Source organism: Photinus pyralis, unplaced genomic scaffold, assembly GCF_008802855.1.
Source record: "Photinus pyralis isolate 1611_PpyrPB1 unplaced genomic scaffold, Ppyr1.3 Ppyr1.4_LG6, whole genome shotgun sequence".
Taxonomy (NCBI): Eukaryota; Metazoa; Arthropoda; class Insecta; order Coleoptera; family Lampyridae; genus Photinus; species Photinus pyralis.
The window spans coordinates 10,840,566-10,857,093 of record NW_022170663.1 but is presented as its reverse complement, the minus strand read 5'-3'; the positions used below and the strand labels follow the sequence as shown (position 1 = coordinate 10,857,093).

The 16,528-nt window shown below is 36.8% G+C and overlaps 2 protein-coding genes and 1 long non-coding RNA gene across 3 annotated transcripts; 2 read left to right on the top strand and 1 right to left on the bottom strand.

Moving 5' to 3' along the window:
- Positions 1–5,425: 5,425 nt before the first annotated feature.
- Positions 5,426–11,828, top strand: LOC116173784 (enoyl-CoA delta isomerase 1, mitochondrial-like). Its single transcript, XM_031491473.1, has 5 exons — positions 5,426–5,650; positions 5,701–5,958; positions 6,005–6,151; positions 6,197–6,544; positions 11,596–11,828. Exons 2-5 carry the CDS (start codon positions 5,725–5,727, stop codon positions 11,719–11,721), a joined length of 855 nt encoding a protein of 284 aa, XP_031347333.1. The 5' UTR covers positions 5,426–5,650; positions 5,701–5,724; the 3' UTR covers positions 11,722–11,828.
- Positions 11,822–15,363, bottom strand: LOC116173783 (dynein regulatory complex subunit 3-like). Its single transcript, XM_031491472.1, has 7 exons — positions 14,732–15,363; positions 14,404–14,687; positions 14,188–14,360; positions 13,788–14,136; positions 13,346–13,741; positions 13,152–13,291; positions 11,822–11,979 (listed from the first exon to the last, which is right to left on the bottom strand). Exons 1-7 carry the CDS (start codon positions 14,886–14,888, stop codon positions 11,838–11,840), a joined length of 1,641 nt encoding a protein of 546 aa, XP_031347332.1. The 5' UTR covers positions 14,889–15,363; the 3' UTR covers positions 11,822–11,837.
- LOC116173785 lies at positions 11,871–12,391 on the top strand. The gene is made up of 2 exons (XR_004145984.1): positions 11,871–11,993; positions 12,047–12,391. It is a non-coding gene; the product is annotated as an uncharacterized LOC116173785 (long non-coding RNA).
- Positions 15,364–16,528: the final 1,165 nt, after the last annotated feature.

Genomic DNA, 16,528 nt, shown 5'->3' with positions numbered 1-16,528 from the left:
CAGTGAAACAAACCATGGATTTGTCAATTGACCAAATTAAGAAGAAGTTGGAGAACTCTGAAGACAAATTCTACGAATTAAGAAATGGCCTAGTGTACAGGAAACGCAATAAAGATCTATTATTCTTTGTACCACACAGCATGATACCAGCAATTTTACAAACATACCATAACGAGATGGGACACGGTGGAATTGACAAGACGGAAGAATTAATAACCAGAACGTATTGGTTTCCGAAGATTAGACAAACAATTAAAAATCATATTAGTAATTGCATAAAATGTATTGAATATTCACCCCAAAGTGGTAAACAAGAAGGCGAATTACATAACATTCCAAAGGGTAAAAAACCGTTTGTATGTCTACACCTTGATCATTACGGTCCGTTAGAAAAGACAGCAAACACATACAGATATATATTTTTAGTAGTTGATGCATTTTCTAAATTTGTTAAGCTTTATCCCTGTAAAACCACAAATACCCAAGAAGTTATAAAACACTTAAAGAGATATTTCGCAAATTACAGTAAACCATATAAAATTGTGTCGGACCGAGGAACATGTTTTACGTCAAATGATTTTAAGGATTTTCTTAACAATAATGAAGTTCAACAAATACTTATCGCCACGGGAGCACCATGGGCGAATGGTCAAGTAGAGCGCATGAATAGAACCCTTACTCCTATATTAGCTAAAGTTAGCCGAGAAAAGAATACCTGGGATACGTCTTTAGGAGATGTAGAGTTTTACTTTAATAATACAATAAACCGAAGCATTGGGAATACTCCGTCACAACTAGTTTTTGGGATCGATCAGCGTGGGAAGGTCATAGACCACCTACGTGAATTTTTGGAAGAAGAGAATGACAATGAGGATCGGAACTTGGACGACATTAGGTCAAAGGCAAGTGACAACACGTTGGTAGTGCAACAACAAAACAAAATTCAGTATGATAAGAAGCACAAAATACCATCTAAGTATCAAGAAGGAGAATATGTTATGATAAAGAATGTAGATTCTACAATGGGAACAAATAGGAAATTACTACCGAAATATAGAGGCCCTTATATAATAAAATCTGTCTTATCAAATAATAGGTATGTCATCACAGATATTGACGGTTACCAAAATACACAAATCCCGTATGAAGGCATTGTCGATTCATCTCGTCTTCGACATTACTCACTAAACTTACGTAAAGAACTTGACTGTGACATTGACGATCGCTTTGAGATTGAGTACGAGTCTGACTAATTGTATTATTTGTAGTTTTAGTTTAGAATTTAACCTAGAAATTTGTTATGTGTTAAAGACAAGTACTTTATTTTATACTTAAAACTGCGTTTATGAGATAGTAAATAGGAAATCATGTTACGAATTTTGCTTTCAAATTTTTAGTTTTCTGTATGCACACGATCGAGGTCGATCGGTAAGTCAGGATGGACGAGCTGTAGGTGATTATAGAACACCCTGTACATTGTGAAGTTAGTTACGTTACGAATTTAAGCTAGGTTAGGATGGAGTGGAAATATATATAATCGACAATAAAGACGACTACAATTGATATTTATGATTTATCAATCTCGCCAGGAAAGATTGCCGATCACAGCACACCTTGTGTCGATCTACAATCTATGTTTTTCTTAAGATGCGGGCGACTTCCGGAATAGGATCGTGCTAATGTTGCACAAAAAGTCTTTTCGTTCAACATTGACAAGATACTATCCCGGAAGTCGCTCGCATCTTAAGAAAAACAGAGATTTTAGACCGGGATCAGGTGTTCTGTGACCGGCAATCTTTCCTGGCGAGAGGTTTAGATCGAATTGGGGAAATTACTTCATGACTTTAGAAGTTGGTCACCAGATGGCGCTACTCTGATTTTGAAGCTTAAAAGGTCCCATTCACATGCGGATATGTACGGCGGATCTGTACGGCGGACATGTACGCGGGACAGATCCTATCAATTCGTATGTGTGTATCCGCGTGTTCGGCGTACATATCTTGCTCGCCATCCGTCGATCAGGACGACGAGCACGGACAGCGAGCTCGACAAATCCGCACGTGTGTAGTCGTTTCACGGATTTGTTTGCCGGACATAGAATCACAAAATAGGAATTTCTTGAAAATATGTTTGGAAATTTAAGAAATCAAAATGGAAATGCGATTAATCCTACTCCAATTAAACAGTCATTAAAAAAATATTTTGTTTAAATTACTTTTGAATATAATGCAGGCGCAAACTGTGCTAAAGATTTGAATGATCTTTTGGGTAACTTTACAAACAAAATTGCGGAACAACACCGCACTAATGGTGACCGACTATTAGTCGAATACAATCCGATCAGTTACCTTTTGGTTTTTGGTGATATTTTAAAAGTGAAATTTGAAGACTACGGTGATATTAACATTCCAGAACAAAATGTGCATTTTTGGGGAACAATTTAAATACTGGTAAAGATTGTAGTGCCTTACTCCACCAACCAAGTACACCTAACTACTAATGAAATAATTTTATGCCATTTCCGAGCATATTCTGCCAAAAAATTGTGCAAATCATGAGGCGTTTCCAATTCTCTAAGTAAAGTCATATGAAGAGTACTTTTTCGATTCAAGAACCACTGTTTTGACCACAGTCTCTTCTGTTTCCTATCTTCAAATAAAACCATATATCCTGCAATTATTGTCAGTTTCTTCTTATGATCCATAGCAATTACCACAGCACTCAAAACCACACAACCCAGGGGCTAGCACTACAGAACTGAAATAGTGAGAGAACGCCGCCTGCTCGTCTATTAAGATTTGTCCGTGATCTGTGTACAGACATATCCGCCTGTGTGTAGCTCAAGGCGGATCTGTCCGCCGTACAGATCCGCCGTACATATCCGCATGTGAATGGGGCCCTTTAGTTCACAGTACACCCACCAGGGTCCGCCAAAATACCATACAAATTTGTAACATTGCTGTTTCTATTCTGAGAAGGCCGTATTCTGTGAGCCGACTATCAGCATGACAGCGTGTGCATCTGACAGCACTTAACTTAAACGTCAAAATCGTGTTGTTGAAGTTTTTGAAATGAATCGTTTAGGCTGAAAGGTTCCACCCTGTATATACAGCTTACGACGATACATACATTTTTGAGAGTTGGCAACCATGCAATTTCTAGGTGGGAAAAAAAGTTGCCTGCGCCACCTAGAAAGCACGAACGGGAGTTACGTTTGGCATGGTCTTGAATGGAGGTAGTGAACGTTTCGCTCCATAAATGTTTGTTGTTATTTTGTGTTATTTAATGCAGGTAGTAATTTTTGCATTTCTTTATATCGTATTTGTGTTTTGTATGCCGCATTTTATATTTGTTGTGTGTTTGAATCTCTGTTTTTGAAATTTACTTTGTTTAACCGCAATGCAATCATATGTGTGATACCGTTATGCTATTGTTTTTTAATTGTTTACATTTTTGGTGTAATGTTTGCTTAATTTATGTTTATTGATGTTGATTACTTGGTCTTGTCCTTGAAGTTACATTCATATAAGTTTTCATTTTATTTTAATACTTATGTGGAAATTGCTGATTCGTTTGATGTATGTACTGACTTGTTGTATGTTACTAACAATTTTCTCCGTGAATGAAGCAGTCTCGGGAAGGTGGAAAAAGAAACTGTAGTCTATATTTATTTGTTAGGGCACCTAATTCCGTGCACTGTCTTCGACATCCAACTGTAGGTTCGAAACCCCGAAACCAGGGGCGGACTACCCATCTTGCAGGAGCGAGATTACGCTAATCAAAGCTCTTCAGTTTAGAATCTATGTGTGATAAATGAGTGGCGATTCAATAATTTCCACATATTTTGTTTTTAGTCAAATTTGCCTACAAGGCCATGTAGTTTTCCATCTTGCTTTCAACAAAAGGACTTTATTGCACCAAAGATGAGTCACATCCTGTACTTTTAACCCTTTCTCAGAATCTTGGTACCTGCTTCTACCTGGCCCATTGTCCCCAAAAACTTGCTTTTAACCTTGAGTGTAACCATCCTTGTGTATATGCATTTACTATCTTTGTTAACTACTGCTTAAACTTTTACAAAATATTTTGTTAATTAACTTTTGGACTGTTTTAATCAAACTGCAAGGTTTTTCTTACGTCGTACTCTTTTTATCCTTGGCAGTGACTTTTGCGAGAGTACGACACCTTTTGGCTTTGTTTGTTTTGTTTATATTAATGTACATCAACTAAATTTCCGGGTTTTCACAATCATAATAATTACGATCATTATTAAACAAACTTCTCACAATTTCAGTGTTTTATTTAAAGTTCCTTCCCTACTGTGCTTCAGGTCAAAGCGTTGTCTACAACTAACGTAAGGGGGCCCTGCCTTAGATGTTTTATCACGTGCCACTTTTCAAATTTAAGCGGGTACTTGTTTAGTTTTAGAGGGAATAGTCATTCGGGTGGCCATTTTTTAAAACGTTGCCGGGTTTATTTTATTTCCGTGTTCTTGTAGTGTGAAGTTAGCGTAGAACCTGGGGGTTAAGTACACTACAAGGCGAAACCACAAGCGAAGAAATGATGGTGGTGTGGTCCAGTTTACAATCCCGCATAATACAGTGAGGAGTAAAAATAGCGTATGGAGGCACTTCACCAAATTTTGCGAGCATCGTTAATGTGAACTAAATGAATCAACACCATTCACAAAACTGAATGATATTTTGACCTGGAACATGAAAAAAGAAAATTGGGAATAAGGTTATAAAGAATAAGTATAGTGTATATATAATAAGTACACTTTAGTGTATGTGGAATTCAATTCATTCAATTGATACTTATGTTTGTATTTTGTAGATTGTTGTTGATATTTTGCATAAATGATATCAAACTGTTTCATTTTGTGAATATGCCTCTCTGCTATAAATAATTGGATTCAAGAAATAATCTTCATAAATATAACACGACCTTGATTAATAAGCGACTATTTTGATTGCTGCTAAATTTCTCTTGTATTTATTAATTTGACTCGACATAATTTTGGCGTTAATAATCATAGATGAAAGCCCTCGAGCTTCGCTCTCGGGGTTTCATCAGATTATTAACGCCAAAATTAATATGTCTCGTTAAATTATTATAAAATACAATCGAAATTTAGATGCAATGAAAATAGCCGACTATTTATCAAGGTCTTGTTATATTACCCTTGATCATAAATAAAACACCTTTTATTTATGATGCTGATAGTCGGCTATCGTCTATCGTGCACCATCCATGCCATGCAAAATAGTCGATAATGGATCGTGTTGATTGGTTTCGTTAAACAGGAATCAAAAGTGTGATTGGTTGATAATTGACATTTAATAGACGAAAGAAAATGACATATGACATATGTCGAGAAATATTAGTGTTAGATCGTCTAAACATGCCTTTATTTTTTGACTGTGGGCACAGGAGAAATGGCCGGCTGTGCAACTTACCACAGATTAAAAGTACATTAACCTCAATTGTGTTTTTAGCATAGGATTAAATAGGTTTTAGACTTTTAGTTTAAATTTTTGCAATTTCTGAAGTTAAAAAACAGTTTCGTGACGTTCGCTGCTTTCTCGACTAAAAAATAAGCCCGCATTAACCTGCTTTGAGATTTCTGTGATTTTAAGTTTTATACCTGGTAAACAATTATAGGTTGCACTTTGTACCTCTATCTCCTGCTTGTTCCAGTTTTAATTTAGGTACAGATCAAACATGATGGCAAGTACGCGAAGCCTCCTTAGGACAAAATCATTGATAAGTAATTTACCACGGTTCAGTAGTAACTATAAGTGCCTCGATGTCTCTGTAAATAACGATAATAACATTACAACCGTTACTTTGAAACGCCCACCTGTAAACAGTTTGAATTTAGATTTGCTATCGGAGATTTCGGACGTGCTAACGGATCTAAAGAAAAGTAAATCACCCGGAATGATATTAACCTCGGTATATAAGACATGAAAGTTGATCTATGTGTAATTAAATATTTTAGTCTTCCGATAAAGTATTTACGGCAGGGTTAGATATTATGGAAATGCACAAGCCAGACCCGGAGAGATTTAAACAATTTTGGTATGCCTTACAAGATGTTTGGATGAAGCTCTACGGCAGTCCCTTTCCAACTGCAGCAGCAATAAATGTTTGTCCCCCCCACTTGTGATTCAATGTTAATTGTAATTTTTAGGGTCACGCGCCTGCAGGTGGCTGTTTGCTTGCGATGTGCTGTGAATATCGTGTTATGGTACAAAATTTCAACATTGGTCTTAATGAAACCCAACTGGGCATCGTCGCGCCTATATGGTTCATAAAGACGATGTTAAACACTATTAGCATTAGAGATACAGAGTTGGCACTAACAACGGGTAGGCTTTTTAAGACAGATGAGGCATTAGCAGTGGGTTTAATTGATGAAATGGCAACCGACAAGGCAGATGCACTAAAAAAAGCTAATGCTTTTTTTGAAAGATTCGAAATGATACCACCTATAGCGAGAGCTTATACAAAGGATAGTTTGAGAGGCTCTGATATCGAGGTAAGCAGAATTGGAATTGTAATATCTCCTTTGTGTTCTTATCAGTTGGGGTGTTCATGATACAAAATCGTATATTATTGATTTGAATGCCAGAAGGCAGAATGTAAAGATAAATTGTCAAATATGTTAAATGATTCAAAGCAGATAAAAACATGCCAAAAAGTGACAAGTGGAGTATCCTTGTACTACCCAGAATGTCATTTTGTATCGAAATAAACAAAAAAGTACAGGGTGTTAGGTTTAAAAATCGGAAATTAAGCCAATTTCAGGTTGAATGGGGATGTCGTAAACCATAAGAGATACCAAGTTGCTTAAATGGGCAAATAGTTATGCAGAATTTTATGGTGATTAGATTTCCCATTCTAGGTCTCTTGTAGCTCTACAAATAGCGAAGTTATGGCCAGAAGACCGAAAATATGAATCACAATCTCTGTTTTAAACATTCAAATGCGCGCCAAATTAAGGCGCGTACTGACCTGAATGTGCATGCGCTGAGTCACGACGCACGCACATGCACGTTCAGATCTGGACGTGGCATTCGCAACGACTCAGCACATGTTTATCTTCTCGCGAGCGGTGGCGAATGCACATAACCCGAGCCATCGGCTGTCGGTTTTTGTCACCGCTCAAAGGAAATATATCATGCGTGCGTGCTCAATTTGGACGTCATTTTAGTCAGTTCTTGCCCGTACGAACGCGTGCATGGTTTAAGTAGTAATTGACAAAATGGAGTGGAGGTGCCATACGCATAAAATTTTGAAACTTTTCAGGATGTAGTTCACGGAGCAGTTGGGGCCCACCACTTTCATTTCTGTACCTGAAGATCTGCTGCATCCAAAATCGTTTAGGCCGCTTGTCTCGTTTATTATTTTTTTTAAGTAAAGTGTGAATTACTACATAAGCAGCTCCCGCGGTAATTACTTCCGCCATATTTAGAAATGAACCGCACGAATGGTCGGAACAGACTGAAACAAAACATGCATTCGCTGAAATTAGTTTTAAAAAACGATATCTTTGTCCATTCGCACGCATACCAGTTCGTTCGTCGCGACTCAGCGCATGCACATTCAAGTCAGTACGCGCCTTTATTAGACCTTTAAAACACACGTGCTTTAAAGTTGCTAAGCAATGATACGTCAAGTATGACTTTAGAAACTGTCATCTGGGGCTGAAATAAAAAATCTTCTTAGGTCGCTTTTTGGAAATGCAGAACATTTCTATGCTTGTACCGATTTTTTGTTTGAATCTTTCATAAATGCGCGTAATTTACTATAGATAGGGTATGCTTCCAAATCTGTTCCACTTTTTAATCGCAGCATTGTTTGAAGTTTTGAATGAATGCACCAAAGGATAGAATATTTAAATGCCTTTGACATTTCCTTCATATATGCATAGCCGTCTATAATTACAAGCCATGCTGAGAAGTTTGGCAACGTTGTCCGAAAGTCAATCGGTGGGCCGATATAATTTTAATGGCGTCTTGTTGCTCTTGAAAAATTGCATTTTTCCTCTCTCCTGTGCTTCGCCTTGGTGGTTTTAATACAGAAGAAAGATACTTAAGCAGTTTACAATTGTACATTTTGTATATTGTATATTTTATTTATTTACTAAAGTAGATAATAACATTTTTATTTGACGTTAAAATTCGGAACGCTGTAAATTGGTAACTGCATCATAACGTGTTTTCCATCGAGATCTCCGAAATTGGTGAACTTCTCTCGAAAGAGGTCGAGGTGAAGCACACGCTTAGGCACTTAATTTCGGCAAAAGGACAGTAAATCGCTGTGCATCAGCGAAGTTTTATCAACGACCAGGTGTGATTCGGAATGGCAGATTTTAAGCCAGTCGCTACTCCAGTGGGTCTATGTACGAAGCTTTTAAAGAGGGGAGCCCCGTAGACTTCAAATTCCCGTACCGTGTACTCCTGGGAATAAGTCGGAAGGTTCCTTCAGAAAATCGACTTGACATGTCCGTGCTAGAATATCTGAAATACCAACTAATAAAATAATTATTGTATTCTTTCACGATAAACACTTACCGTACTTACGTACCGCGTAGTGTGTAGGTCATATTTGAGCTTGTACAGGTACTTTGAACAAATACAAGTGCTTGTAAAGGGCCCACTAAGGAGTAGCCTGCTTTAGAGGTTATGACAACAAATCGATATATTTCGTTTAGCAACTTACCTGAATAATAATTTCTGTTCATTCCGTACGGAGTAACACAAATTGTCGCAATCTCGCTCTGTTAAAACAGGTAAAAAAGAATATTACACCCAAAACACACATAAAATACACCTGAAATCTGTCAAGTTGAATTAGGAATCGGCCTACCATGCAGTGTTGCCATAATTCTCAGCACGGCTTGTAATTATAGACGGCTGTGATATATGCCAGCATTATCGATGCATTTAAGACTTTGACATATGACCTTAAGGCGCTGCGGTACTTCTTGCGGTAACATTGTTTTTTGAGAATATAAGTTATACACCAAATGAAAACGTTGATAATAGCTCTTAAAAAAATATAATCGCGAACATTTATAACTCTGTAAAAAACAATTCTTAGTCGGTTTTTCACGAACTTTCTACGGATATAACTAGGTAACGGTTGGATGCATGAAGCTGATTTTTTTACAGACTAATGGTAGGTACTGCCAATGACTTGGTTTCTTTTTTAAATTTTTTCTCTAATTATAAGATTATCTTATTATTATAAGATATGTTATATAAAGTAATCATTGAATTCAGAATAAAAAGGGCTATAAGAATATGATCTCGGCATATCAGGGTCGTATTTAAAAAAATTGAAGTTGATAATGGCCTCAATAATGGCTCTGCAAAGACGAAGTCGGATTAAAAAATTAACGCCAAAAAAATCTCGAAAAAAATAGTTGTTGACCAGTGAACAGCGTGTAATAAACTTTCCAGAGAGATCACAATTCACAAGTGGGGATTTTTACGTCAGTGTGGGTTGTGATTAATGGGGTAGTAAAAATAAGTCATTTGGATTGTACCTGATTTTTAAAGAAATGGTAATTTTTTCATATATCCTTTTAGCCATTGTAACTTTTCAAAGGCTCACACTGTATGCGTGTTTGTGGTTTTGTGAATTAGTAAATGAATCTAATTACACAGCCTTTGGCCATGACGTCACTTAATGATTACTATTATACGCCTTAGAAGTACAAAAATAACGCAAACAGTTGCTAAAATAACGCCATCCGTGCAAGATTTGTATAGCCGATGTACTGTATACGTATATAAAATGTTGAAACTGAGGTAGTAGGTGCTTATGAAGATACCTGTGTAATTATTAGAGAGCACGTAAAAATTTAAATGACCTCTTCACCGGCGAACTTCCCATTAAAACCTTTGAATACAATCAACCTGATGAATTTAGCCTTCAACTTTTATGGTTGAAGTGTTTGTGAATACTTATTACAATCTTTTTGCATTTTGGACTTTGTATAGGCATGTTCGTATAGCGTTTTAGTGTTTCAAGACTTCTGCCACTTATTCAAAATGTAAGTACATGTGCGTTAATAACTAGGTACTTACCTATTAAAAATTACTACTTACCTGCATACTTTTAATCTATCGATAAATTATTGTTGTTAGCTACTCTACCACCTACATTTTATTATTGTACCATGGGTACCAAAAATTTAAAAATGCACTCTGTTACATTTTTTGTTTTTTTAGTGGGAGCTTATGACGCATAAATTAGGTAAGGCTGGAGAAGGGGGTCTAGAATATTTCCCAAACGTCTTCGCATTTTTTGAATCATATTTACTTATAAACACTATTTTAATTCAATACTGATCATTTAAAGAAGGAGGAATGGTTCATTTTTCTTTAAAATAATTGAAAACCGCCCTTTATCCTAATCAAGGTGATATTTTAGGAAGTTAACACCCAGATCATGGATTTTAAACTACTAAATTCGTTTTGTGCCTGATTTTGAAGCCGGTTTTAAACGCCTCTTTTCTACTGAAAGGTCTAGACACGGTTTGAAGTGTACAAATCATTTTATCTTCACTCAACCCGAAACAAATCAAATGTTGCTGAACGTAACAACATGAAGAGAAGAAAAATTTTAAGTCTCTAACCTATACTCAATATTCGTGTCTGCACACGCTCAATATATCACACGTACATACGAAAATCAGAATCGCGGGCAATTGCTTCAATAGGACCTTTAGAGGTTTGTCCAATTTATAAATTTGTGAAATAGAAGTCACTGTTCGTAGGCTAATATTTAATACTGTAACGGAAACGCTCCAGACATGACGTCGCCTTTGGCGCTCTGGAATTTTCTACGCGCGCGATAGTGGGATTTGTGTAGGAATATTCGAGAATGTACGCGGATGTTCTGGACTTACATTGCTTGCGTGTATAAATGGTTGCGGACCGAACATCGCGGCAGTTTTACTATCGAACGAGATCGAGTACATATGAAACATCGAGCGCGGAAATATAAATTGCGAAGTGTGTGATATAAATAATCGATATAAATTGTACGGTTTTTATAGTGTTTTAGTTTTGTTTAATAAATATTGATATAAATCAAACCCGAATTTATAAATAACGTTACAATACATTCGCAACTCTCTGTGAAATGGAACTCTCTTACTGCTGCGACTGGTAAAAGTGGACCACCATTATCTTTTTCTTGAAAATAACGAATAAGATAAATAAGTTGCTTACTTTTTCTTGGTAAACCAGATGGCAGTTTGGGGTAACGCAACTTTTGTGGTGCAGAATATCGCAGTGAGACTTACGGAATGCTTCTATGCGTGCGTGCATTCCTGCACTCTTCATGTGCTTATTGTACCGTGTACGTATGTTTACTTTACATTAGAAAGGCGTTGAGTTACACTGTCAAATACATATCTCGACTGGACGTTATTTCTTTTGACTTTTACTTATTTTCTCATTTTTTTAAATATTCGCGCCGCCATAAATATTGGAAGTTGAAATTAGGCGAGCAAAATAAATTATTTTTATGATACGAAGATAAATTATGTGTAACAGGAGTATTTTATTCCAGGATCTTAAAAAGAATAGAGAAAAGGATATCCAAACTACTCTCTCACTTATTACACAACCTAAGGTACAGCAGGGTTTGGAATTTTATCTGGCGCTTCTTAAGAATAAAAAGGAATCTGCTGCTTGACTACCTTCGACCACAAATTGAAGGCACGAAAGAAGATTAATATTAATGTATTATTTTAACACATCTAATTGTATAAATTAATAAAAATAAATATTTTATATATTACATGTATGTTGCTAATTGAGTAACGCATTCAAATCAGTTTCCAGTGTCGCTGGAAGTGTTAGGTAGGAATGTAATTCTTCAAATTCTTCTCTTTGGATGTCCAGAAAGTGATTTATCTCCAGGACTTTTCCACGATTTCTCATAACTTCTTGCCTACGAGTTTTCTGGTAAGTAAACAACAAAATGTAACATAATTATGAGCACTACTTTTACTTTTAAGAGCAATTAATTAAAAGAAATGAATTCGATTCCCTTGAAATCAAAACCTCAAGATCTAGAGTGAAGATTCAAAATGTTGGGAACTTACAAGATCAATGGGTGTCAATATAAGCAGGAGTAGCAAAGACGGTCTTTCATCATTTTTTTACAAGTACTAATAGAGGAGTAAATTTTCCCGTTTATTTGGAAATTCCAAGGAGCGCTTTAACGGAATGTACAGATCTAAAAATTTTGCTTGGATTGTGTCCAACGACGATTAGAGTTGATTATCATATGGACTAATCCGATATCCTGTGAATTTGTTTTAGCAACGGCGTAGAATAAAGAGTGTGCGAACTACTCGTTTAATTTGGAAGCAATATTGATGCATTGTAAGAATCCACGGCCGCTGAACATTAAGACCTTTCCAGTGTGAAGAGATTTCAAACATCCTTTAAACGTTTCCTAGGACATTGAGCGCTAGGCTTTTGATAAAATTTAAAAAAAAAAGCATTCCAAGGCCCTCTAGACACTTATAAACTTTATATTACCTCCACAGAACATCATCATTGTCCTCAGAGATGTTTCAAAAGTCTTTACTGACCTTTGGAAGCTCTTCTTCAAAGATTTAGGGTTCTTCCAAAGGGACTTTATTTGTCTACCTCTGAAAAATGATTAAAGCTATCGAAAATCCTCAAAAGGACTTAAAGAATCCATGGAATGCATTTGAATGATTAGAACATTTTGGGAAGCCTGCATTTCATCCCATTCGAAAGCTTACCTGTTCCAGAACTAGTTAATCCTCTGGCAAGAACATAAAAATCGCTAAATAGGTAGGTAGGTACCTAGCTGTTACATGGTAACCAAAAAGTTTTATGAAGAGACTCAACATTCTAAAAAACGACGCTAGGAAACCAACGGGTGGGGCAGAAAGTTTGGTAAAAATCGAAGGTTTTGAAGTCTCCTTTGTAGATATGTTTATCGCTTTTCCAGAACATTTATAGCGTTTTTCCTTCCCTACATAAATATTCAGTCTGAGGGCAAAGGATCCTGAAACGGGCCCCCAGTGCAAGCCATTTGTGTCCATTATTCCCTCAAAATTCCCTCTTTTGATCTCGTATAATTACCGTGTTAATCCAGAAACCAGATTGTGAAGCCAAGATCGCGCCTTACCAACCAAAGTATCTTCGCGAACGTCAATTGCGAGCAAATGTGCATCATGACTGGCTCCCAGTGCGTTATTCAGAATTTCTTTATCGGACATTATCTGCAATAAAAACCGTTTTTACGATCGAGTCACGATAAAAATTAAATTACATACAATCTTTAAATCTTCTGGTAGAGGATAGTCATCCTTTGTTCCCGCCAATGTTAGCAGCGCCACAGCCTCGACGCCCAAATTCTCGGAATAGGCCTGTTCTAAATTCCTCAGCTCTGTGAAGTAACCTTGCGCGTTTTCAATGAAGTAGTTAACCATCTCGGTTATAGTTTGTTCAAAGTTTGAAATTACTTCCTCCATTTGTTCGTACAAAGTTAATTCTAGCGCCATTAATTCTTTCCACGCCTTATGTAAAAGGTCATTGTATTCATCCGAGTAGACTTGTAATGACTCGTTACATTGTTCATTGTTACAATGATCATTTTCAATTTCCTCCTGCAATTTCTTCACCTTGGCAAATATGTCCTCTTTCTTCAACAGAAACTCTTCCATTTTCTCCTGTAATGTGTCCGTGAAAATTTGCAGCAATATGTATGGAACTGACTATGCTTAACAATTGACTCTTCGATTTTGCGCCATTTATAGTTGCAAAAAATTCATCAACCTCCGTTTTCCTTATCTTGTACTGCACTTGACCCAAATCGAAAATTTGCTTAGTGAATTTCGTAAATTGCTCTTTGTAATCGAGATAGTGACCTTGCTGGGCGGAATTCACTAATAAGAACGCCATCCCCTCGGTATCGTCTTTGAACATTTGATCAAACAAATAGGAACTGCCCAGAAACTCGACGAAACTTCCCACGTGAAGCTCTTCTTCCGCACGCTCTGCTTCAATTTGATCGAGGATTGCTTTGCGTTTAGCTTCTTCGATTAAAACTTCATCGTGCAGTTTTCTAAGAATCTACCACTGAAAAAAAAACAATGGCAAATTTCGGTTAACTTACGAAAAGGTTTGTAGGCCAAGTTCACGATCGGATTCCAAAATTATAGCGTACTGATAATAAGTAACCTGAGGAAGAAACCCAGATACAAATATAAGAAAATCTTCACTATCAGCACATGGATTTCCGGCCATATTTACCGATTGCAAATGCGTAAAACGTCGCAGATAAAAAACCTAAACACCCAATTGCAATACAAGAATCAATGTGTACACTTACATTTCTTCGGTCAGTTATACAATTTTGTCCAATAGTAAATATCAACAATTTCGCTAACTCATCCAAATTTTCAATGGTTGTAATCAGGTTCGAGAATAAGCTGAGAATCTCCACGTTGACGAGTTTACCTAGATTCTCAATCTTGACAATTTTATTAAAGGACAAATCTAACTCTTTTAAATTGACCAAAACGTCCAAATTTTCGATGCGTTCGATTAAGTTATGGCTCAAACTTAATTTTGTTAAAGATGTTAACATCCACAAGTGATCGATACGTAGAATATCTAAAACTGAAATAAGTGTACTCGTTATATTGGGCGAAACAGACTCAAAAATTCCAGCCGCAGTTGTTCAACTTCTTCTAAGGGTATTCCCTCTTCTTGTTGTATACGCCCAGCTTCCCCGCGCGGTCTGTGCAAATTGATGCAGTCGTTAATCATTTTGGTGTTTATTACTTTTGGTTCCTCGCGTTTACAGCGGTCCATTTTGAGAGGGTGTAGATATTGATAAAACTCCGGTTGTTACGTCAATAAGCTGTGCAACTATGTCAAAACTGACAATTTCAATCAATACGAATTAAAACGAGAATAGTGATTACAGAAAACCCAGTTTCAAAATTTGTGTCTGTATCTCTTTCGGTTTAAGAGTTCCCATAGTGAAAATGAAAAAACTCACCCTGTATAATAACGTGTAATTTTTTTTAAATAAATACGTTTTCTGTAGTAAAACAGTTTTTATTTTTTAATCGGGGAAGGAGCGCGTAAGCAATTTTAGATTTCAGAAAGGAGACGCCGTGGTAAAGTTTGGGAACCATTGGATTAGATGCACGACGACGACGGCTAGCATCTTAATAGATATGGATTTTCTTGAATACGAAAGAAAATTTTAATCCGACCAAAAGAATGGTATTAATGAAATTAAATGCACATCTGAATCAATGAAACAAAATAATCCGTATAATTTGCTTGTCCCTGATCCTTATCAATAAATTAAATACAAATCTGTTCATGCAAATAATTCTCATGGGTCGATTCCTTCAGGAAAAATTCAAATTACTTCAAGCAAAATTAATGTGTAACAGACGCCTCCACAACGCGCAGAAAGTCGAAGCAGCTCAGGCGTTCGGACCGTCGGGAACGTTTTTCTTTGTTAATCCATCGCACACACTTGCACGTTTTGGAGAAGAGTACTCACAAAGGGTTATTGAAACATCTGGACTAGGCATAGTTAATGGTAGGATCAAACCTTTAAGTGCGAATATATCACCCAGGGGTGCTATTCTTGACCTCACTCGAATTGGTTCGTATTCGTTTTAAAACGAAGTATGAAAATTCGCATACGACTATCATTTGCTATTCATGTGTACCCTTCGTAACGCTTGTAATTTCAATTCGAATGATATGTTTGGCAACGTAGAATTTGGTAGCAGTAAATACCTTCATACGAAAGGTTTTCTTGACAACAGTTTGTATACACAACTGCTTTCTTATAACTGAGCAAATTACAAAAAGTGCTTATGGGCCCCACAGACTTCCGACTGTTGTCGGTTGTTGGTACCTATGTCGAACAAGTACGACAGACTCCATACACCTCGTGTTTGTTCGATCGGAAGGCAAAAAGTCGGATGTTGATATTTTACACGACGTCCGATTTTACCCATGCACTTCCGATTTCTTTGTCCGATCGTGTCAACTGAGTTACACGTCGTGCAAATCGGACGAACAAGTCGGTCTTCTGTGAGGCCCTCAACAGTGAGTTGCGAACAGTGGAATTTGTAATATCTACGAAATTTGGTCGCTTCCAAAAAATCGTACAGCAACCAAAACCCTCGCCAAAACCTTCACAAGAATGACTATGCGTAAGTATGTAGCTGTAAGGCCAGCCAGACCAGACCAAGAGACTTGTCTTAAGACATGCAAGTGCGTTAATTAACATTAACGTGCATGTGAGAGTTTCAGCCACAGATGGACGTTGTTGTAGGCGTTCGTTAACTCACGTGCAATGTCTCTTGGTGTGTTGTTTCGTTAAATGAAATATGTTCATCACTCAATTCCTCAAATGGATTTTTAAACATATTCTGAATACGGTCGACAAGTTACGTCAAGGTAAAAAAAATGGCACATGT

What these genes read in the sequence shown, in the direction of transcription:
- LOC116173784 (XM_031491473.1), top strand. Translation starts at nt 5,725, where the DNA reads ATGATGGCAAGTACGCGAAGCCTCCTTAGGACAAAATCATTGATAAGT. An exon ending in CAACTGCAGCAGCAATAAAT is followed by an intron (nt 6,152 to 6,196) that starts GTTTGTCCCCCC and finishes TGTAATTTTTAG; the next exon opens with GGTCACGCGCCTGCAGGTGG. An exon ending in TGAGAGGCTCTGATATCGAG is followed by an intron (nt 6,545 to 11,595) that starts GTAAGCAGAATT and finishes ATTTTATTCCAG; the next exon opens with GATCTTAAAAAGAATAGAGA.
- LOC116173783 (XM_031491472.1), bottom strand. Translation starts at nt 14,888, where the DNA reads ATGGACCGCTGTAAACGCGAGGAACCAAAAGTAATAAACACCAAAATG. An exon ending in AGAGTCAATTGTTAAGCATA is followed by an intron (nt 13,742 to 13,787) that starts GTCAGTTCCATA and finishes GACACATTACAG; the next exon opens with GAGAAAATGGAAGAGTTTCT. An exon ending in CTGGTTTCTGGATTAACACG is followed by an intron (nt 11,980 to 13,151) that starts GTAATTATACGA and finishes GAAAACTCGTAG; the next exon opens with GCAAGAAGTTATGAGAAATC.